The sequence below is a fragment of the Labrus bergylta genome, chromosome 24 (assembly GCF_963930695.1).
Source record: "Labrus bergylta chromosome 24, fLabBer1.1, whole genome shotgun sequence".
NCBI classification, from domain to species: Eukaryota; Metazoa; Chordata; class Actinopteri; order Labriformes; family Labridae; genus Labrus; species Labrus bergylta.
Genome location: NC_089218.1, coordinates 9,059,595 through 9,083,731, shown reverse-complemented (window position 1 = coordinate 9,083,731; position 24,137 = coordinate 9,059,595). Strand labels below are relative to the sequence as shown.

The 24,137-nt window shown below is 42.4% G+C and overlaps 1 protein-coding gene across 2 annotated transcripts in view; it reads right to left on the bottom strand.

Annotated features, from left to right (window-relative positions):
• The window catches only part of LOC109984174 (receptor tyrosine-protein kinase erbB-4), a 222,756-nt gene that overhangs the window by 46,350 nt on the left and 152,269 nt on the right, over positions 1 to 24,137 (bottom strand). For both annotated transcript variants that reach the window (XM_065951976.1, XM_065951978.1), the window contains exons 5-16: positions 23,456 to 23,521; positions 21,678 to 21,796; positions 20,793 to 20,934; positions 19,956 to 20,069; positions 16,869 to 16,995; positions 15,820 to 15,893; positions 14,888 to 14,978; positions 13,683 to 13,888; positions 11,136 to 11,268; positions 7,216 to 7,309; positions 4,789 to 4,943; positions 1,489 to 1,533 (exon numbers count right to left, since the gene is read on the bottom strand). In XM_065951976.1, the coding sequence (XP_065808048.1) occupies positions 1,489 to 1,533; positions 4,789 to 4,943; positions 7,216 to 7,309; positions 11,136 to 11,268; positions 13,683 to 13,888; positions 14,888 to 14,978; positions 15,820 to 15,893; positions 16,869 to 16,995; positions 19,956 to 20,069; positions 20,793 to 20,934; positions 21,678 to 21,796; positions 23,456 to 23,521 (1,366 nt within the window). The remainder of the gene's footprint in view (positions 1 to 1,488; positions 1,534 to 4,788; positions 4,944 to 7,215; positions 7,310 to 11,135; positions 11,269 to 13,682; positions 13,889 to 14,887; positions 14,979 to 15,819; positions 15,894 to 16,868; positions 16,996 to 19,955; positions 20,070 to 20,792; positions 20,935 to 21,677; positions 21,797 to 23,455; positions 23,522 to 24,137) is intronic.

Sequence of the window (24,137 nt, the reverse complement as noted above, 5' to 3'; positions counted from 1 at the left end):
ATGGAAGACTCATGTACCAAGGAGTTGTGGTGGCGTGAGGGTGCCTCAGCGTCTGCTGTATCGATTGATACCAACGCAAAGAAAGGGGGTGCTTGAAATCTACAAAGAGGCTGTGGGGTTCGACGTAATGAGATATACGACCATGTGGTGAATAGTAATGCGTCAGTTTGGAATGATTAGCTTGAGGCGGGGAAGAGGGACAAGGAGAAATAAAAACAACAACCAGGAGAAGCATATGGGAAGAGGATTTAAAGACAGTAAGGAATACAGGGAAGGTGAACTAACAAAAGGAAAAGAGACGGCAAGAAAAAAAAAAAAACACAGAAAGAAGGTGCTAAGAGATAACAAAAGCAAAAAAAGAAAAGTGTATTAGACAAATAAGAGAGACATTGCTAGGTGAAAGACAAGAAGAATGGCTTCTCTAATTAGGAGGAAAGGGTTTACAAATGAACAAGAGACACAGGGTCACCAGATGACACAGGGGAATAATGGCATTAAAAGAGCAGAAGAAGAAGAGACTCAGCAGAAACCTTCCAGAGGGAGCAAACATGTCTCTTTCCTTTTTTCAAAAGGAGCCCAGGCCCCACTTTTTTTTTCTTTTTTTTTTATGGGTCTGCTTGAATTCTAATGAGTTTGTCACTCTTTTGAATGTGCTCTAGATGTAGAGATCACTCGTTTTTATGGGTTTTCTTAATGGAGTTCTTGTTGTGTCTTCAGGCTATTCGCACAAGCTGCTTGACTTTTTATTTGTTCTACTTGTGCCTGTTTTTTTCTTCCTGTTATTATTCTCGTGGTATGACAACTAGCAGTGATGCTACTTGTAAATACGGAAGTGTTTTGGGTGTTTTTTGTGCCATAGATGTGCTTTGAAAACCTTGCAGCGTGGCTGAGTTGAATGTCCACATGTGAGTCAACTCAGCCATGCCCCAACTAACTCTGATAAAATCAAATCTACGAGTTGTTCAAATGACCACCCCTCCCCCATGCATTGGGTATGAATGAAAAAGCAAGCTATTGTTATACAATTTGAATTTGTACGTGGCTGTAAACATGCTGTAACTGCTTTGAAAGGAATTACAATATGGGGATTAATTAAGGATCCCTAAGGAGCACTTTGGCACCCAGCCTCTAGTGGACAATTGAGGAGCTGCATGATTTTGCACTTCCTTATTAGTTTAACTTTTTTGTTTCTGGAGAAATGATTCAACTCCACCTTTACCACTTCCAATAACAGCAAGTTAATAACAATACGAGTCATTAGCAGTGTTAAATAAAGGTTCCATTGGCACAAATGAACCCCTTACAGTGCCACAAATTAGACCACAGCACAAAAGAACAAAACGATTTCCAATCCTAGCTCAATTATAAAACACATACACTCCCTGCTCTGGTGTTAATGAGTACCATGAGAAACCTTAATAACCAGTAGCACGATCTGATGGCCGTCTCCCAAACCACACACCACAAACACACCCGCTGATTCCTTACCTGTCCATCATCCCGACACAATCTTGGAGCCTCGCCCCGACGCACCTGCAGGGCAGACAAAGCAGAGAGACCATCCATTAAAGCAGGGACAGGTTATGAGTAAACCTCATGTTGTCTTTTTTTCCACGTCAATCAGCTGTCACGGGGCAGGGACCTGTGGAAAATTGAATCCCGAGCACGGCTGACCGCATGTCAGTATGACATGAAAGCATTGTTCATGTTGGTTTCAGGTGATATCTAAATGGATTTTTTTTGGCATGGTGACAGTCCTGCATCACGTGATTCGTCTGGACCTTTTCTAAAAATACATTTTTATACCATTTGTGAAAGCTCAGTCAAAGAAATCTTAGGCACCGAATTCATATCTTTTAACGGTTATTTATCTTCCATCGTTGAGTGAAAGATCTCCAAACTGTCGAATTCAGTGAAAAACATACTCTTTAAGCTGCAATCGCACAGAGTGAGGGTTAGCACCAGCTAGCTGGTTAAGGTAACAAAGCATTTCAAGGTAACAAACTAGAACAACTATTTCATACCTGTAAAGCAGCAAATATCAGAGAGTTATGGTTAGCCCTAGCTAGTTGGGTCTTTACAGCTTGGATGCAGCTTTTTTATTTGTATTTATTTTTTATTTTTTACTTTTTACTTTAAGCAAGGCAATTAGCTTAGCTTAACATTCAAATTGTTAACAGCTCACAGCCCAAGTCCAATTGGAAAATAACACCTAAAAAGCTCAGACAAATGCTGTTTTGTGTGTTGAGCATTGCTTTAGACCACTTTGCACTATCTTTCATTGAAAAGTCCACCTGGGAAGCTGCTTTTGGACAACGCCAGGCAAGTCTTTTCCACCTGTTTCCAGACCTTATGCTAAGCTATGCTAACAGACTTCTATATTTCGCTTTTTTATTTAACAGACACGCATGAAAAGAGTATCAAACTCCTCAAGGAAACAGATCAAGTGTATGTGTTTCCCAACTAGGGCAATGCACACGAGGGACTGGTACACAACATTACCTAACATGACTCTCAGATCTCTGACCACAGAAGTGTGAAAGCATATGGGCTCAGAAACTGCAAAAAGAAATAAACAAACACACGAGTCCAGAGGTCAAAGACGAGTCTAAAGACGAGTCTTCAAAAGCAAGGCGGCTGTTGATCCAAAGAAAATGTGCCCTCTTTATGTACCAACATCCAGGGTTTAGGTCCTCATCCTCTCTTATCTTTTGATGTCAGTTTTTTGCTTTAACTTTGAACTTGAGCCAAGGTTTTTGAAATTTTCTTAAACTACAACTGGGAGTGTATCATCAAGACAGAAGCTAAACAGTGGCGTTACAGGGACTTAAAGCACTGGCTCTTTTTTATCTCAATTGAGCTACATTAGGGTGTCAGGAAGAGGCAGGAAGATTGTTTTTCAAAAGTAAAAAGGGCAAAGAAAGAAGGATGTACAGGTGGTAAAAAGCAAAAGGTAAATCTTCCTCCCATGACAGCCATTACTAACTCGATTCTTCAAACACGAATCTGTTGTTGGCATGACAACACCTCCAGCATGCCTTGTCATCTTATCCTGCCCTCCAGCAACTGGGTGATCTGGATAAACATCAAGACAGAGGCTGAGGTCGGGTTTGTGATGCTTTGAGACAAAGTGAGACATTAGAGTGGTCCAAGGTTAGTGTCAGTGACAGGATGACATCCTCACACCTGCTGGAGAGTCGGTATCTGAGACTCTAAGGAAAAGAATCTGAAGCTAAAGCTGCCAGTGAATTCCAGTCTACATGCCACTAAAGGTTATTGTTTCTGGTGGGGTTATTTGCAGCAATTTGAGACTGACATATCCTGCCTCAATTCCTTTTTTGTCAGGCCAAATCTGGACTAAACTATGTTACTCGTGTACACACACTCTCACACACAAAATGCTCAAAAACACACGCCCAGAGACACACACGACATCGGCCACAGGCAATGATTGCTCTCTAATTAGCTATTTGGTGCGCCATTTCATTGACAACGAGGCAACTTTGGAGGAGCCAAAGATGTCACCAGTTTAATTCTGAAGTTAGCCCGTTCTCCTAATTTGCTCAGTAATTTGTTATGTCTTATGTGCTCTTGCTGCGTCCAAACACACACACACACACACACACACACACACACAGAAAAATACACACACAGGAGCATTCCAAAACCGCTCTCCTGTGTCTATCCTGCTGTTCAAAGCCCTCTTCTCAAGGAGCTTGAATTAATGAGCAGCCCAGAGTGTCGCTCTAATCACTTTCTGCTTACCTAGTGCTAAAAACTTCACTTCTGAGTGATCGTTGGTGCTACGTTTCAGCACGACGTTCCAATGGCTTTGACTGTTCAGGGAGGAAGAAAAGGAAGGTGGCAAGGGTGAACTTTATTTGGAGAAAAGCTGTGTGTGATTTCCTCAGCTGCTAAATCACAGAGAGAAGATCCTTGAACAACAGAGTCTAATAAAAAGTGTTTTTCTTATAGTCTCTGCTTTATTCTTACCCTAAGATAAAGCAAGTGAACTTGTTGTCGCTCTTTTATGCTAAGCTAAGTGCTCTGCTAAATAAAAAGAAAAAAAGAAATGGCTCCCTTTGGGTCCATAACCCGGCATCTTTTTCTACTCTTTATGCTAAACTAAGCCAAATGCTTCGCTAATTTACTCTAAATAATCGGCAGAGGGCTGTTTCCACATGTTGTTCTATGCTAAAGCTAAACTAATTTCAATACTACTATCCCCCCCCGCCCCCCCCCTGAGCTTTAGAGGGGAAGTCTTTAACCCTAGCTCAGGTGTATCTATGGGAGCTGGTTTCTTTTTTAACCGCTATGCGAAGGTAAAAGTTTACCTTCCGGTCTTTAAGCTAAGCTTGGCTAATCAATTGATGGAACCAGCTTCGCTAAGAAATCACTGCGCTGTCAGTCTTTTCATTTAACTCCTGATATCTATGCTACATGTAGTTTTTCTACAGAAGCACGCTCAAACCTTGCTCCATATCATCCCTCCAGCTACAGTCTCTTTGCACCCTTTCATTCAAAGTTTATCTGACCGCTGTACTCCCGACCTTCGAGGTCAATGCGTTCTGCCCCTGACCGGAGGGCCTCCAGCAGGCAGCTGTTCGGGGGAAATGTAGCGGCTGCATGATTGAGTCATCTTCTCTCCTCGTCTTTGTAATGCTTTTGCAACATAAAAGCCCCAACACCAAAGGACGCTCAGCAAACTACCAAGGCGTGAGAACACTTAAAAGAAGCGTATTCATTTTCATCCACAGATCTCTCTGCGTGCGTCATCCCCTCTCTTACCCCTGGGTGCAGTTGGCGTGGCACGGGTGACACTCGTTGTTGGCCTTGGCGTACTTGAAGATGAAACTGTTGGCGCCTTGCAACCCGTCGGGGCATTTCTCCACGCAGTTGGGTCCGTCTTTGAAGTGGAGGCATTTCACACACTGGTCCGGGCCCTGAAAGGAGAGGAGAACAAGGAGAGCCGAGATGAGAGGATGGATGGTGGACAAGGGATGAATAAAGACAAGCTGAAGATTGGTGAGGAGGAAAGTTTGAGAAATCGAGAGAGAGGGAAAAATGGGGGGTAAAAGAAACCTGCCAGGACAAAGTACATATAGAGAAAAGGGAATGGGATTAGGCAAGAAGGAGAGAATGGAGATCTAAAAATATGTATGAGACGGGAGAATAGAATTGAGCGGAATCAAATTCAAACCTGCTGAATCACACCAATTTGCCCACTTCCCTACCGCGGCTAATGCAGCTAGCAGGAGCCGCATGAATCCCTCTCTGTGATTCATGATGTGCAGATCAAAATTGCAGGGAGTGTATTCTGCTGCAGCCTCTGTTTAAGACTGGCAACATGCATAAGGAAACAGGTCGTGTCAAAGTACAGCGCATCCAGTGTGATGGAGGAGATGACAAGTGGTAACTGAGCTCGGCTGCAGCTGGATCATGAATAAGTAAGATAGAAAGTAAATGTGTGTGTGTGTGTGTGTGTGTGTGTGTGGACGACGCTGACACGCTTTACGCTTGTTTCTGAAGGAATTAAATCAATGAAAGCGTGATGGAAATGTGCGAACTCTCCATGTGCGTCACTGTGTGTGCTTTGGAGTCTGTTGCTAATAACGAGCGCCCTGACCTGACGGACAGCTCATCACGGTTTGACACATTCGGCCACACGCCATCAATAAACATTATTCTCACTCGGCGCGTTTGTGCGTATGCATGTGCGCGCGCGCGGGGGTGGGGGGGTGAGCGGCGTCGCATACAGATGTCGGGATGTATTCAAGTATGTCCGCCGATGCCGTGTGCATGTGTATCTGTGTGCGAGAGCGCCTGTGGATGATTGACTCTGGTGTTATTTACTACTCAACTGTGACCAGCATCTCAAAGTCAGCAGCCTCTCTGCATCCTTGAGGAGCCTCTCGCTCGCTCTTCATCACTTATTCTCATTCTCTCTCTCTCTCTCTCTCTCTTGCTCCCCTCCTCCTTCTTCTGTCTCGAGGGGGGACGGTCATAAAAGGTTACTCATGCGACTGCTGAATTCCACAAAATAAGTCATGCGGCACATTAGGTACAACTTTCTATAATGTAGCACTGCAAATGTATATAAAATAGCCTCCATGTACGGTGGCATGGAAGGCAAACTTTTTCAAACCTCTGACGACCAAATGAAGAAAGAAAGAAGAAGAAGCGATAATAGAAAGCGAAATCCCCGTGCCCATCATTAAGAATCGAGGAATAAATCTCCAAAAACAGGCCACAACTGTTTCTTAAAAAGTCTTATTTGGGCCGTGTTGTTTGAAGTCAATGTTACTCAAAGAGGACAGATTAAATATGTATTTGTTCGGGACTATTTTCTGCTACACATTTGCAGCTAAAGCAAAATGTATTCAACATAAAAGTGTTGAAAAACTACTTGTTAAAAACTTTTTTTTAGGTTAAATCTTTGTTTTGTTTTTTCAACACAATCTTGGACCCTATTTCCCCCCCGCATTTTTTGGTGTCAGCAGGACGCAGGAGTTGTTGGTCTACCTCCCTGAGCGCTCGGTTTGTTTGAGTCACTGCATGAGTATCCTTCATCTTGATTCTCGAGGATTGAACTCAGTAACAGAAAAACAAAACTAACCAGTGATACCAGAGGTAGACTACCAACTCCTGTTTGCTGACTGATATTTTTTCTTTTTTCTATGGATTCAGGTTGCTTTGAAGCGGGGGAAGTGGGTAACAACTGTTTCTGGTCTAACCCTAACCCTTCCAAGAAATGGTACAATTTGTGTGGCTATGATACGTTGATGAAGAAGAGGAACAAAAAAAGTACCTACTTCTGACATTTTAAAGGAGAAATTCTTCCTTTTTAGAGTTGTGGTTTGATCTCATCGAAAGACTCTAAAAGTGACTTCACGGGAAGGTCAGAAACTTATCTCATTGAGTATGCAGGCTTGCCAAAAGCATGCTCCAGAAGTAGCCACAGTAGTTTATATTCCTCCCATTAACCTACCATTCACCTCTGCAAACACAGCACTTTATATCTTCTGAAATCCCGCACGCAGGACCGATAGACTCCCACCAAAAGAAGTTAGAAATCCACTTCAGCAAAGACGAGATATGAGGCTATCTCGCTCAGAAAAATGAGGGGTATTTTTTTTTTTTAATCTAAGCAGAGAAAAGTTTACCTCCATGTACCATTTACGTGAAGAGGAAGTTGAGTCTCCAGTGGCGCCTTACCTGGCCAAGACATGTCATGGCGTTCCCATCCATCTTCTCACACTGCCCATCACACTCCAGGCACACAGATCCATTGGCAAATTCTCGACTATCCCTGAAAGAGATAGGGAAATTGAGATAGAGATGCATGTATTATAGATTTGAGAGCGTAACCACGTTGAAATATTGATTAAAAGCCTGCTGCGAGAAGATTTTGAAGTATGCTGTGTGCATACCAGCTCAAGCTGTACATAAGAGCGTTTTGATTTTAAACCAACGTGTTATACAGCATCAGAAAAAGAAAGGTTAAACCTTCATTTACTCATGTCCGTCTTCACAGTTTCTACTCATGTGGACTGCTGGAGTACCCTCTGGAAGGGGGGGGGGGGGGGGGCATGCAGGGCAGAGGCTGCCTTAGACTATTTGATCAAGTAAAAGGCTTAGAATGGTCAATATGTTAACAGAATAGGTCCATGAATAATGAACAGCTTTGTAAATCACGGACAAACACAAGGGGGGGATGCGCAGAGGGAGGCGGAAGTACAAGGAGAGACGGTCGGAGTGAATAAGAAAAGGCATGGATGGTAGGAGAGGACAAGGAGTGGAAGTCTGATGAAGACTGCAAGAAGCGGGAGTCAAGATAGGAAGGTCTTCAGACAGGCTGTGACTCATACAGGCTGTCAAGGTAACATCTGTTTCGTCTATCCAAACACTTTTTTAACGGGGTCGACATGAACCCCAGTGACCGAGGTCAAAGTCCCATGTAGTTTGACACCAAGCGGGGTTATTTCCTCCTTCTTCTCCACTCACTAAGAGAAGTTCCTAGATGAGCCCAAGTGCGTCTTCGCCGACGGCCATTTTGGTATTTGAGAACTTGGGAACGAGGACACACTAGCCGGTCGGAGCAATATACGTAGTTTGTGGTGCTTTTGTTTCCCCACTTGGACTTCTAAAGGAGTAAACAACACAGCTCAATATTGGGTTTATGCACCGCAATTACGCTGTCAGGAGCTTCACGGTGCCTCAGGCCATACTGTTGAACCCTGACGTTTGTGTTTGTGTATGTGCAAGCCTCCGATCTATAAAACTTCTCCCTTTGTTTGTGTCCGAAACAGGGCATTATCTTCCATTTTTGAAGTCCGACGGCTTTGGCAACCGGAGGACGGCCGCTGTCAATAACAACCGCGGCCCGATCAAAAACACTTTCCACATCAGAGGGATCGATCAGCCGGTGGAGGACAGACGTCCTCAGAGGAGGATTCACCCAGTTACAAAAGCAGGCCCTTTCTCACACTGCTGAGATAATCAGAGCGACTCCCCCCTGTGTGTTTTGTTTGTATTTGCATGTGAAGCGGCGAGAGCAGAGTGAATTTATGAAGAGTTTCTTCCTTTTCAGCTGTTTTCATGTGATCTTACACTCAGAAAATTGGGATCTCCTGTGGGTATGTGTGTTTTGTGCATTTTTATGTGGTGAATTTGAGATGAAACCCTACAAGACTTGGGGGTTCTAAAAGCTACAAATAGCAAAAGAGACGTTTTGACACTTGCATTTTTCGACTGTATCACATTAAAGGGCAATAAAAGCTTTGATGGAATCCTGGATTTCCTTTTTGCTGAGCCCTAGTTTTATGTCATATTTGAAATGGCTCTCTGGGTTCGGCTTTACAATCCAAACCTACAGTATCACACAGTGTCCTTTTATTAATAATGTTTTTGCTGGACTCAAAGGAGACTCCCCTTGCTCCCTTTACATTTCTCCCTCGTCTTTCTCTCCCTTGTTCCAAAATAAATTAGATTTCTCTCCTGGAATCTCTGTCCAGGGGAATCCTTTAGAAAGTGGTCCAGGCGGTGGAGAGATATCTCTTTTGTTGGTTGAGGGGGGGAAAAAAAGAGAGATACATGGAGGAGAATGGGCGAGAGACAAAGACCTCGGCAGCGGTTCTCCCCAGGGTCATTTCTATTCCGTCAAAGCCGTTCCTCCTGATTGGCCCCCTTCACGGCTGGAAGTGTGCGCCAAGGCCCCATAGGGGGATGGCCTGATGGGGGATTAGTCCTGTTTTAGCAGGAATTTAAGCAGGACTGTGGCCACCATTCAGACCTCCAAACCTCAAGCAAACCAGAGCATGGCCAACCCACTGGAGCAACTTTTTTAATTAAACACTTTCAACGTCTCCCTAATCCGCTTCCTCCCTCCTCCCACAAACCCCAGTGGACGCCATCTCAGACATTTTCTTTTCCCCTCTTGACTCCTTTGCTCCTCCTTTGTTTTATTCAAAAGATGTATGAGCTGGAGGGAATTAGTGCCTTTCCTCATTAACAATGGAGACGTATAACGAGGGCAAGCTCGCAAATCTTAAGGTTGAAAAACCACCATCCTGAAAACATATTAAATGAGCTAACTCTTCATTCCGCAGGGAAGTCCAGTAGGATGAAGTCAGAACAGAGGAGTTTATCGAGTCGGTCCACGCTGTGTTCAGTAAAAAACCCTCATACCGCAGGTCAGACCAAAGGTTTTGAAAGCAGTCATTCATTAGACCGGAAGAAATGGTACCAAAATGAAAGATTTAAAAACTGGTCGTAAATGTCGAGCTGTCTATTGGTGTGAAACATACTTAAAAAGAAGTTGAGGGATTGCAGCGCAAATGCATTTCTGTATGGACTAAGATGTACAAGATGCTACTTGCTTTTTACTTCAGAAAGCATAGAGTAGTAGTCGTTGGGGGGAAAGTGCAGGTTATCCAAGGTTTCCATCTCACTTTATCTGCCAAAGGTTTTGGAAGGACTGGCACTTGGCAGGGGGTGACTTCTTACAACCAGGGAAACCTTTAGGTTATCAATGTTTTGATGCCCCAGTTCAAGAGAGAGAATCACAAAGCAAGAAGAGAACTGTTGAATATTCCTTACAATGCATCAAAGTGACTGGCTGTATTTACAGTATGGGAAACAAGTGTGCTTCAGCAGCTCCCTGCCACGCGCTTCTTCCTCACCAGTCTTCTTCAAAGCCTTGGCTGTGAGCTGTTTTTCCGGGCAACTTCAAAGCCTCCCTCCTACAAACGGTTGCCGGGAAAGGACCGGCAACAAGTCAACATGACCGTGTGTTGCTCGCGCTCGTACGCCCATCCCTCTTGCACACATACGTGCATGCTCTCTTCTTCTCCCCCCTCAGGGAAACACTAGCCTGACATCACCGCTCGCGAGGAAGTCATATTTATCTTATGGCAGACGCTGCCAGTGCAGTCTTATTTTAGACGGATGCTTTCAAGTGTTGCGATTCACAACATCTCCTCGTTCATTCAAGAGAAGCAACAAAAGGCTGGAAACTACATCTACAAAGGAGGGTTGGCTCCCCAGGTGAGTTGGCAGTGATCTGTTTGATGTGCCTCTTGGAAGCATAAAGCAATGACCTGAATGCAATTATTCACACTGGAAACAGAACATCAGTGGATTGTGAGGACACTCTAAGGGGCCTTTGTCGTAAATGTCAGTCATTTCCCAGCTTGGAGCATAAAACAATCAGGTCTGTCAGCTCAAATGGGCAATTTGTAATAAGATATAACCCTTCCACAATGTATTCAAATTGAATTTGGACAATGGTTGTAACAAGCAGCCAAATGTTCCTTTAACTGTCCACGTTAAGTGGTGTAAATTACCTTATTGGTTCATCTCATTACTTTCCTGCCAATCGGCAATTAGACTCTCCTCCTCCAGAGCCCTGGAGTGTTTCATTCTCATGCATCAAAGCTGTTTAAATTGATTGTATTTCATCTGCTTGACATGTATGGCTGTTTTCAGGGGAATTAATGTAATCCACCGAAACCTTGATGAGCTGGCATTTAGGGAGCAGCTCATTCCAGGGTCAGTTTTAAAGATATATGTCGGATCAGCTCGACGTGTACACACATTCTTGCCAAGAGTGCATCAAGAGAATTGTGTGTTCTCACCCATCAAAGAGGTTGCAGGCCTCGACGCAGGTTGGGCCTCGTCTGAAATAACGACAGGAAAGACACTGGTCGGGCCCCGGACCCCAGCACCCGTCGTCCGAACACATGCGATCACATATCATTCGCTGTTGGGCTGCAAAGAGAAAGACGTTGAAATAGATTAATAGTGGCCATTATCTGGAATTAATTCACACCATTTAGCCAATCAGGATCAAGAACTGAGCCAAACCATGACACACTAGCGTTGTCTTTGCTGTGGTATTCAAGGATTGTAAGCATGTGTTAGTGTGTCACTGCTAGTCTAATTCCAACCTGGGTGATTAGTGTTGACGTGTTGTGTGCGTCTCTCAGTGAGTGTGTGTGTTGTTCTAGCCGGCGGCCGTCCAGCTGTGGGATTAAACATTGGTATTCCCCACACCTCCATCATTAAAAACCGCCCCAAACAGAACCTTAAGGCCCCTTTTATTTTCAAGTCAAACCACAACAATCGATGCTGCTCAATGGACTTGGTGTCTCCTCCATCCTGTGAGTGACACCCGCGTCCCCGGGAGTGTCGCCCGGCAGGGGCTGAGCCCTTTGTCAACAACTGAACAGTCAATGGTAGACGGGGGGGGGGGGATGAGTCTAATGAAGAGGCCAGTGTAAGGCCCTATCAATCGATGTCTTACACAGACACTACACTCATTAACTGGCAAATGATATCAACCGCAGGCTGGCAGGGACAAGAAAAACTACAGTGGACCATGTCTTTGTTTAACAGAAATCTTTGTCAAATTTGGAAAACAAAGAAAATGCAATCATTGCCCAAAATCTACGAATGTTTATTCCAGTATCATACTTTCCCCTTTTTTACAAGATGAAAGTCATTGTGTATCTTTAGGATTGACCAAAATGATAACATCATTAAAAATACATAATCAATATGACAGTTTAATGTACATATTTGATCTGCCATGAAATGTGTTCATGTGATCTGCAAAAATGTCTTAATCTAGCACCCTGAGATTGATTTATCTTTTCCAACATACTCGGTGAAATTGGAGCATTTCCCACATTCAGCTAGTTGATGCTGAGGAAACCTCGCTCTACCATTTCGGTATTATACTTACAGTGTGTGATGTCTTCCTAGCTCTGAGATCCGAGTCCCAAGGTAAATGGAACACACCTTTATTCCACCCCCTCCCTTTTTTTAGGTATGGATTTTTTTTTTTTTAACAGATTCTCTTGGCCTTAATAACTTGCCATAAAACATGGTGGTTACTTTCTCTCTATCTCACAGTTGATGTGTATACTGTGTGACTACTTCCTTGTTCCAGGGGCCTCACATTTCCACCATCTGCAGCCAAAGCCACATGTGGCGTCTGTTCGATCAGGTGTTTACTCTCCCCGTGGCCTGCAGTGAGTTTAAATCCACCTCTATGCTTGATATGTTAAGCACTGTGCTCGCAGGGAGCTGAATACAGGCTTTCATGGCCAATGAGTGAGAGTGACACAGTTGCCTTGGAAACGGGCAGGGTAATGTATGAGGCACAGGGTGGAGTTAGATTTGCAGAGGCATGAGCGGGGTCTAACTTTGGAATTAATTAGAGGTCTAAGAGGAAAGAAAAAAGGGAACAGCAGAGTTTGTTGGAGTTTGGTTCCTGTTACATATACTCTTATATGTAGAGATACAGTGAAGAGTATATGTCCGTGTATAATCTTTAAAAGAAGATTAACTCTATTGATCCCCCATTGGGGAAAATGCGTAATCTTGTCAATATATCCTTATTAAAGTCTAATTCTAAATGCCTCAAATTAGAAACAATGACGCTATTTTAGCTTATATCCAAAACCTATTTTTGATTTGAGGAATTGCTTTGATTAAGCGATCTTGTTTTTTTTTTTACAGACGCTCAAGAGATTTCCCGCTTGTTTCTACTCAATATGTGCAAATGCTGTCAGATTTCTGGGCTTTACTCAGAGAAATAGAAAGCATTATCGGTATCGAAAGTCAGTTGCTTATTTGATTTGATGATGTAGAAAGGATGAGTCCATTTTTCTGAAATGGTGCATCATTCAAATAAATGCGACTACATAATTCCTTGGATTCCCAAAATAAACCACTTTGACATCTGTATAAAAAAGGGTTCCAGTTCAATCATTGCATAAACATGCAGAGATGAAGTCATATTGAAAGTACAGATGACAGACAAATGCCCCTTTGACAACCTCTGTATCCCATTTGTGGTTTAACTGTGAATCTATTTAACAATATTTGCAGGAAAACATCAAATAATGAAACTATTTGTATTTTCATATTCAAATCTAAACTTGTTTCTGAGTGTAAAACACCAATATGATAGGATGTTAGCCTAAAAGCCAGCCTCATTAGTTTGCTGGCATTAGCATTGCTACGTTAAATTCCACCCAATGTACTGCCTCCGATCCTGCTTCATTGGAAAATACTTCATGATACTGATTTTTCTCTTAATATTCGATTCTTTCCTTTTAAATGTGCTGCACATGGGGATGAAATTAGCAGATTTGACTGCGAATACAACTACTCACTACATTCTTTTGGATCTTGGTTGTGGCCGATGAGGACCATCTGGCTCGTGGTCCTGAAGAGGGACGTCCAGTTGACTGTGTTGTAGAAGCACAGGCGGCTGTTGTTGAAGATGTACACGTTTCCGGCGCTGATCTCGTCCAAAGACTGGAACTGAAGCGAGGAGATCCAAAGCTGCTTCAGGATTAGCAGAGAAATGCCACTTCCACTGCGGCAGTCAAAAGGAAGATAGAGAAATGTGTTGAAATTTCGAAGATAGAGAGGATGAATGTGAAAGTTTTTAAAGTAAGGAACTTCAGAAGAGAATATCGCAAAAATCAGGCATAAAGAGAGACGACGATGACAGCAGAGAAAAATAAGAGCATGGCAGGTTAAAGACAAAATTAATAGATGTAGGACTATAATCACAGAGGGGACAGAAATATAGCACAAAGAGAGATTTGAGGAGGATGCAGAAGGATGCAGCTCTGAGCACAAAATTGCTGAGCTGCTGAAAACAAAATCAAGGCCAGATCTCCTTTGACTCTGCCGACGCTACGCCTCGGATCTGCCACTTGCAAGCTAACACAAAACCTGTTATCAACACAGGGCTAATCAAAGCTGCGTCACTAGCGACACATCAAAGGCCCTCTCTGCAGAACAACACAGGCCGGGCTGCTCATTAGCTCCCACAGTAGCCATTCAAACACAGGAATACAGCAAGAAACAGAAAGAACAGGTTGTGACAGTAGAGGGATTTTAAACTTTGATATGATTCTTGTAAACATTTAACAATATTGATACTTTTTTCAATACCACGGCAATAAAAATAGAAATCCTAAGAACCCAGTATTCCATATTTTCTCCAAACTTGCTTTCAAAAACCTAGGCACTGTCTAAACTGAGACAGTGTGGAGGAATTTGATGCAATTTTTAATAGAATTAGTCCTCTCCTACGCACCTTTCTGATGAAATAGAGTTAGTTTTTTACAATTTTGGTACTTTTTATACTACTCATAACTAAAATAACAAGGATAGTATCGTTTTAAAACACATGGTATTGAAAAAGCATCCAAGTTAACAACCTTAATTTGAAGAAAGACAGCTTCAAATGAAAGGGTGTCATCTGCATATCGGCAATCTCAATCTTTCTTTTCCTACATGAATAATGCATTTCCTGCATCAGATTCTATATTTTTATACTGATAGAGATTACAGTATTACATACCTGTAAAGAGTTCTACCTCCAATAGTAGCCAAGTTTGAAAACACACTCAGGTCTGTCATGTTTTCAGGCCAAGACTGGATGTTAAGGTAACCTTAAAGATGTATCAGATGAAACACAAAGTTCAAGGAAATTAATACACTTATTATTACCTTGAATAACATGTGTTATTTTTCAGAAACAATGGTGAGAATAAGATAGAGGAAAGTGAAAAATTAATCTAGGATACATTCGATAAAGGGTTATAAGGAGCCAATGGAATAAAAAGAATCATTTGTTCCCATTCATTCAAATTAAAAACGCTGTGCAAATGCTGCTCATTGAAGTTCAGCGCTTCTCATGAAGTCCAAGCAAGAACCCATTCCTGGGAAGAAATGTGCTCGGAGAAGACAATATACGCTAATTAAAAGGCTGGATTTAATATTCTGTACAATCTGTCCACTTGCACTTGCCTTTAATGACTGATCATATCAAATCAGGATCTGTGGAAATGACATTAAAGGGGTAGAGTAGGAAATGGCTGGGATAGAACAGCCATTGCTCTTCCTTATTGCTGGGGTTTTCATTATGAAAATGCAGTTTCACTCCATTAGCTGTTTGGCTCAACTGCAAGTCGCAGTTTAATATGACAAAAGGGCTTGTATACAAGGTATTGCTCATCCCTTAGGGGCTCTAATAGTTAATGAATAAATACACTCACGAAGCAGTGTCTACTGTAAGCACGTATAACTATGAGACATACACACACAACTGCATAATATGCACCATAGCACATTTTAGAGTTCACTAGCGAAAAAAGCAGCTTTCCACTTTCCTCTTAAAAGCATTTTTCTCACTGCCTCTGAGGCCACATAATCCACTCACACTCACACCACGTAATAATATTGTTATGTCCACTCAATTTTTCCAAGGTGACTCCAGTGAGGCAGTCTCACCTGTGATCTCCTTCACGGTGCGGAACACGTTAAGAAGCTCAGGGTCCAAAGGCCCAATACCATGATACTTGTCCCTGGAGAAAATAAACACAAAGCAGACATGCAGAATAAGGGTACGCTCTTTATAAATTCAATTAAGCATATATAGCGTATATGTGTGTGTATATGAATTTACTGAACTGTTCTGGAGGTACAAACCATGTGGACCTGAAGGCACCATTTAGCAAATATACTCCCCATAACACAGTCTGAACGTGGTGTTGTTCATAATGAAATAACCTTCTTTTTGGCACTTTGACAGTGCTCTCTGATTGAATAAAGCACATTGTTCATTGAGTGGGCTCATTGACCTTCCCAAGCCAGACCCAATGGGGATATAAATGAAGATCTGTTTGTAATTATGCTGTCCTCGCTTAGTTCCAGTAGCTGTATTTTATACTGTATGTTTCCCAATGGTTTACCTGTGGTGTCTTCTCCAACATCTTCACAGGATCTATCATTTATCATTCTATTCATCATGTGAATTAGCAGATGAGCAACTTACATTAGCATTTTAAAGCTTAAGAAGCATATTTAGTCATGTAAGTTGGTGGAGACCAAAGCAGAGCATAAAGCAGTTTGAATAATGGACTTCATCTGATGCGCACAAACACTACGCCCAATTCATGCCAATGTTTCTCTCCATTAAATGTGTAAATAGGAAACTTTTTGATAACATATTCAGTTTGGCCTTATAGTACCTAATTCCAATTCATGAATCACCTCGACATCAACCCAAACCCAACATTTCTGACATACAAATGACCGTATCGGTTTGTACTTGGATTCTATCCAACCATTATTTGGACGCTTGAGAGTTCATATCTTTACATTTTAGGGGGATAACTACTCAATCCTGAACCGGTCTGTAACTTGAGCTAATCTAAGCTAACCACCATCAAACTTTTACAAAGAAATCAGGTGACAATGAGTTTGTTTAGCATACAGTTAAATGGAAAATATATATATATCGAAAAGCATTGCTGGTGAGGTTACAATCTGTCACTTACCCATTAATTCCAGTGATGAGAAAGACGAGGTTCCCATTGATTTTGGTGCAGTTGACAAATTTATCAATGTTGCTGGCATCCACCGTTTGAGCTGTCTGCAGGCTGCCTGTTCCTATTCCATCGCACACTGATGAAACAAATGCAAACACATTATCATGTGTTATTAAAAAATAATTAACTTTTAAGTTGCTTTGGGATTAGCAAATTAACTTCTGGAGGGTATATCCAAAGTGTCCTTATATAGCCTTGTGTTACTATTAGCTATTTGTCACCTTAATTCTTAATACTCTTTTATGAAACTATAGCCATGCTTTGGTGCATAAGCAAGGCCATGGCCCCTTTGCATGCATTGGAAGTCTTTTGATGAAATCATGGGCCAATCCACAGCCAATTCCTCCCTATAATGAATTCATTACATCTGCATTAATTACACTTGCGCTCTCGGGTGAGCCAAGTATTCCTGACACAGGCAGAGGGGATGATGAATAAGGGTTGCATTAAGTGGTGTAACCAGTTTTTGATAGTGATTTATACCAGCCAATTCCATATCTGAAATGTTAATTTGTTATCATTTCCCACAGTTCCTTGGGCTATCCCTCATTAACCCCTCCCTGCTGCGTGACGATGTAATCAAGAGATTAGCCAATCGATGGCTGCCGCAGCCCGTGCATGGGGCCTGGAGGAAAACACCATTGTCCTCCCCTCCAAAAGACAGGAGGCATTTACCTTTTGTGGGAACAATATGATGAAAAGGCTAATCCTCTGTATTGAACTGGGGTAATGCCGTTTAAATTCACATTAGACGCTGTAAGTATTTAGCTGACACTGTGGCACAAAATGAGTTGTAATTACTGAGCAGGTAGGAGCGGCTTCTTGCTGTGGGACTATTGTATGTTAATCATCAAGTCAACTGATGATGTAGGGATCAAACATTTGACCCTTATTTCTGCCATTATGTTATGAGAATAGAGTTAGTATTCAAAGTAGTTACATAAGAAAAGTTACCATTAGGTTGCATTAAGCTCCTTTGAGAAACTTCCCATTTATGTCAATTGTGGCGCCCCCTATGGGCAAAAATGCTACTCCTGATCTCTTACACAACTAAACAAGATACTCACTCAGTGAAAAAAAAAACCTGATTCATTTTACAACTTTGACTTCTACCCCCAGGCAGCAGTTTCAGACGATAACAAAAACTATTAGAAATAGTCAATCTTCATGCTTGCTGTTATAGGTCATAAATATATCGATATTATTTCCAGTCTGTTTCATAACTCTCTAAAAACTACTCACAAGAGCTTTAAATAATGAATGCATGCATAAGTCCACGATGTAGCTTATTCTCGGATGAGGATTTTGGTTTAGAAGCTCTGTTTCATTGCCTGAAATTAAACAGTTGTTTATATTTTGGGGGGTTCTTCGTAATATATAAACCAGCTATGAATATGTTTGTTTCAATATAAAAAGCTTAGCTGGCTGCCATAGAAAATAAATTACTTCCCCTGTGAAGCTTTCAGAGTTATTCATGTGGGCTAGTGTTGATCCAGTATCATCACTGCTGGCATAAAGCCATTAGACTCAAATGGTTTTCCTGCATAAGCTCTTGTACAGACAGTAAAGGCATAACACTAAGCAAAAAAGCAAGAGAACTAACAGAGTGAACTTCCACATCATGCACTGAAAAGTGTTGTTTTCTGCTTAACGCATCTAACCCTTTGTTCTCTGTGTTACATCCTGCTGACATTGCACCCAGTGTGTCGGGATGGGGTGTTACAGTCGATCTGTTGTCAGTTTATTTCTGCGCTGAGACAAATTCGACAATCTCACAAGGAGACCGTCACCAGTTATGAGCGATGCAGGCTCTCTCTGGGCCAATGGGCAATAAAATACATCATCGCTCCTAGTTTCATCAAAAGCGGACCAGTGGTGGCAGTTAAGGCTCACTCAAAGTGTCAAACTTTGACACGTACTTTTAGTGCAAGCATCACACCAAACAATGGGATGATGCTTACACATTGGCGCTTTACTTTTCAGAGTTTTATCAAAATCAATAGTGGTGGAGATATGAAAGTACCATTAGTTACTTTTCCCCCTGGTATATGTTTCACGAGTGAAACTGCACAGAATGATGTTTTTAATCAGTTAAGTAAAGGGCCGGTAGTGAGATTAAAATAAGACCCAATCAGATTTTTGGAAGTTCAATCCCTGATTCAAATAGTCCTACTGTCATGACCACTGACAGCTGTTTCCCCTGATTGGAGAAGGAGACTTTGTCGTATACTGTCTACTGGCTCAATCCATGAAAAAAGAAAATGAAAACAGCCCCCCTCCCCCCAAAACATGACAGCAGGTTTTTATAAAAAATAACTCTTCTGTCAGTTTTTGGATTCAAGTAACCACTACTCCACTTTTGACTATAAAAAAACTTTGACACATCAGATATATATTTAAATAAAATGTACATTAGCTGCCTTTCCACTACAGGAACTATCTCCAGGGACTAGGAACTTTTGGGGTCATAACACATTGCACCAAGGGTATAAACAAAGTCCCAGGAACCTTAATATACCCAACAATAGTTCCCTACTCTGGGGGTATTACTTCCCCAGAGTACTGGGACTTTAGGTTGGGCTTACATGTGTGGCTGTTTCACATGTCAACCTCAGTGGAAATGAAAACAAAACGGGCAGGAGGAACCTTTAGGTCTCTTGGAAAGAATCTCCAAATCTAACGTGTCGTTGGCTATATACCTAACCAAGCAGCCTACCGATATGTCATGTTTGATTGATTGAAAAATGAAGAGGCATTTTGGTTTACAACTGGTTATAACACTCATTGGAAATTGAAAATGAACTGCATAGTTCCACTTTTATTTGCTTTTGCCAACTGGTCTGTTACTTCAAGGCTATTAAACCCTAGTTTGCACAAGTCAACTTAGTTTCGAAACTTTTCCACACACATGCTGAAAAAATGGAAAATTAAACCCTAAAACCCTAAAAATGATTAAAACAGCAAGGTCTAACATGCAGTCCATTTTCTTTTTAGAAATAGACATATACCTGTGTTATATTTTATCCTGTAGTTTACCTTTAGGGCAGATGTCAGTGCAGGGGATGCACATTTTGATGCGATTCTCCTCCACCTCCATCTTGTTGCTGGGGCATGCTCTGACGCAGGAGCTGTGGTCCACCACAAAGTTATCTGACGGTAACACAAAAGGAGAATGCTGTTTATTGGTACGAGTTAGTTTTAGAATATAAAATCAAAGTGTGGCATTCTGTCTTGGAACAATTTCCTGGAAAGAGCACTCTAATTGCGAGAAATTGATTGTATTTTAATCACATTTGTATAATGATGAAAACTAATGGTCTAAGGCTATATTGCTCTGCAAAAGAAATGAATCAAATTAGTACTTGGTGGTGGCGGTGGTAAAGTGTGACTGGTGTGTGCTTATTTGATGATCAGTGAAACTTGAATATGCAATCTGTTTTCGGAGATTGACTTTCAATGCACGTTCGCTCATTTCCGAGTGCACTCTGACTTCATATCACTGTGACAGCGAGAACTCGGATGTACTTCCTTTTCAGCTGCCAGAAGTTTAAACAGATGGCGTTGCAATGACTTCATTGAGATGCACAATGTATTTATGTTCGAGTAATTTATCCTGACTTTAAATAATCGTCTGGAATCCTATTTCATGCTACATGGAAGAGAAATGCTTCTCTGAGTTGCACTAGTTCAAACCTATTGTTGAACCTGTTTAAACCTATTAGGCCATTCTTCATGCCTCCCCTGCATAAGTTGGTTCCCCGGATTGACCACCCCAGTCAAAACAGTCTGGACACACCCCTGGCAGCATTATCTTCAAGTTACAATACTGGAAACTGATTGGATACACTTAAAGCGGATCATTTATTGACTTACGAGGGCATTTCTTGACACAAAAGGCTCCATAGGTGTACTTGGCTCTTGGGTTGTGCTCCAGCTGAAAAGATGTGGGGTTGTAGACGAATGGCTGGGGGCACTGGGTCACACACGCTCCACTGTCGTTGAAATTGGTGCAAGCCTGTGGAGAGCACATGAGCACAGTCAGCTAAAGGTGGAGGATACAGGCAGACTTCCTATGCGAGGTAAATGGAGGGAAACATGGAGGGTATTAGTCACTCTATACGAAAGAGTATTACAGCAGCATTTCATTTTTACGTCTGAGTGCGACACGCGTATCATACAGCTGCACCTTGCCTCTCAGAACGCCAAATGGGAGAAAAATTGGAGCCATTGATCCACAGCCACGATGTAAATGCTGAAATGTTGTCCCATAAACCTCTTAAGTGTTTTGTTGTCTGTGGCCACAGGCTGTAATTGAATTGGATGAGCCTTTCCATGAATTACAACTACAATATCACCCCCGTCATTGTGCGTGCATATCCTTGTCTAGAGCATGCGGAATAAGAAGAACTTGGGATGATAAACGGGATACTAATTGGAACACTGAATCACCAATTTGTTCTTTGAAGAGCCAACGCTGCGTCAGACTTTTACTGCCCCGTAAAATGACAAACAATTTATCAGTCGGTAAACAACGTGGATCATATTCAGGGCGCGGAGGATGACGAACAGATGTTGGAGAAAAAAGACACACTGGGTGGAGGATGATAAGTGAGACGAGGTTTGGGAGTCGGGACTTCTTTTTAGGGGCTTTGGATGAAGCGGGAAATGAGAGAAAAACAGAGAGTATCGAAAAAGAAGGAAGGAGTGATGAAGAGGGCGACAGCCTTTGTGTATATGTTGGTGTGCAATGTGACATACGAAGCAGTCCGTGTCCTTGGGGCCCGAGCAGCCGCCGGCGCACTCGCGGTGGCAGCAGTCGCTGACGTAAGGCCCGAAGCATCGCCCGTCACACTGCTCTGCACACACCGTCTTTGTCACTGCCCAGGAAGAGGGAAAGAGAGAATTTTAAAGGTCTGACACACTCATTCGCACTCATAAGAAGAGACAATACCACCACCCTCAGCCTTCCTCCCGCGGTATGGTTTGCACGCAAACATCGTCGGGTGTGGAACTCAGGCAGAAACAAATGAGGGGCTTGGGCAACCTAAAGGTCAGTCGAGAGGGTTCGTGACCACAAGGTCGCTTGCTTGAATGCCCAGATGGACCTTAAAAATCACAGAGCACTGTGTTTTCGCTCAGCGACTGCTCTGGAGGTGCCCTTGAACGAGCTCTTACCCTTCAGCTTGAGCTCAGTTTCATGAAAATTGCTGTTGCACTTGTCGTCTCGCACCCACCAATCTGAAGTTGGCTGTTGAACAAGTGAGCTCAACTGGTTTTCTCCCCAGAGAAAAAATTGCAGTAAACATCACTGATATCTGCACTTTTACAACGTGTGTTTTCCACCAAGTGGACTACTCGTCTAGACACACCTTCCAACTGTGCTGATAACTCCCAAGACGCTGGCTTTCCTCGTTGCTCTGCCAACTCTGGTGGTATCTAGGGAAATATCCCTTTCATTTTATTGCAACACAGCTTTAAAATAAGCTGTATTATTAACCGAGCAATAACACTTAGATGTGTCTGGCACCTACTGCATCGAAGTTGCTCCAATACTTGTGCTAAAGAAGGGGCCTGCTCCACACGGTTGGTACATTAGGAGACATACCAGCCAGTGAGCCAGCAGGAGCTTGAAGATGAGGCATTAAAAACTGCTGTGCTCACTCTCTGCTGTGTTGGGAGCATAATGATGCAGTAGTGAAAAATACAACAAGGCCCAGTAGTCTATTAGTCAGTGAAAAAGAGGCCAGTTACTCTCTGGATCTGTTAGACATGGATAGAACGGCTAAAACTGCAATTACACAAAGAACTGTTTAGTTAACTACCCCTCTTCCTCTTTTGTCTTCCTTAAGTTTTTCCAAGAACTTCACATTTTTATCTATTCATGGTTTTTACATCTCAGTAAAATCAGAAGAAAACACAGCACAAGGTCTAATCCCCTCATATACATTCTATGTCATGTGTTTTTTTTTGTTTTTTTTCAGAAAGTGGTTTCTACAGACTGATAGAAGCCTCATATGTGTGTGTTAAGTTCATGACCAGTGAAGAAATATTTAGCTTAGCTTCGTGAAATGACTAAAAAACAAAGGGTGTGGCCAACGATTTTAACAAAGCTCACGAAGCAGGAGTTTTTCAAAAAGATTGATATCAAGCTCGTGTCGATATGCTTTAGGTTGGCTTTTGAGGTTGAGTTAAGGGATGTTTCGCTTAGCTTAGCATAATGACTGAAAGCAGGGGGAATTTGCAACAATTGGTATTTTTTGATTTTTAAATAACGCTTACCAAAACCAGTAACACTCACAAGTTAACATGCTCAATCTGATAGTTATTCAAGCTTAGCAAGGCTAGACATTTCACTCCCTGGCACCTGCTTTCTAATAAATGTTCAAACATGAGAGGGGTTTTAATCTTCTCCTCTTTCCCCTGGCAGCAAAGTGTGCTCGACTTATACCCCAAATGTCAAATGATTTCTCTTGTTCGGTATCTTTAATACCCTATTAGTCACACTTAATTGTGCATGAGTGTGTCGGCATACTCACAGGTTTGACACTGGTCTTCCTGATGACCCCAGCAGCGTCCGTTGCATGAGCGATGACAGCGCCGGCCTGCAGAACAGATCATTGTGTACTGTGCATGAGACAACTTCTCTGAAAAACTTTTGATGTAGTTTAGAGAAATAAAAGCCACCCCCCCCAGTGCACTAATTGCCTAATTGTTCCCTCGCGCATCCCCTTACAAGTTCTCTGTCTAGTGACAGTGACACATCTGTCGAATCTCCTCCGCTCATCTGACAACACACCCAGAGTCACCGCGGCTACTTGTGGCTTGTTGTGAACATAACCATGAAAGACAGGCTGCTACTCCCTTCCGTCAAGCGCTCGCACAGGCAAAGTGGGACCTGACAGAGCACTCACAACCTTCATCTGCCAGCGGCCCATCATCTTGGCTTAATTGACTACGGGTTAATTACAGAGTAATGGAACAGTGCAGCAGATTGTCACCCGGCCCCTTCAACCACTCCCACTGTGGGGTTGTTAATGTTAAATACTAACTACGCCTTGGCAAAGGGCCTCAATTTGGCAACCTCCACTCCCACACTCTCTTGTCATTTTTTGGCCCACCTCTTCTGTTTTTCTTTGTTGCTTTTCATCCTCCTCCACTGCCATCAGTTGCATTTAAACAACAAAGCAGCACATATTTGACTAAAGAGCGTCTTACCAG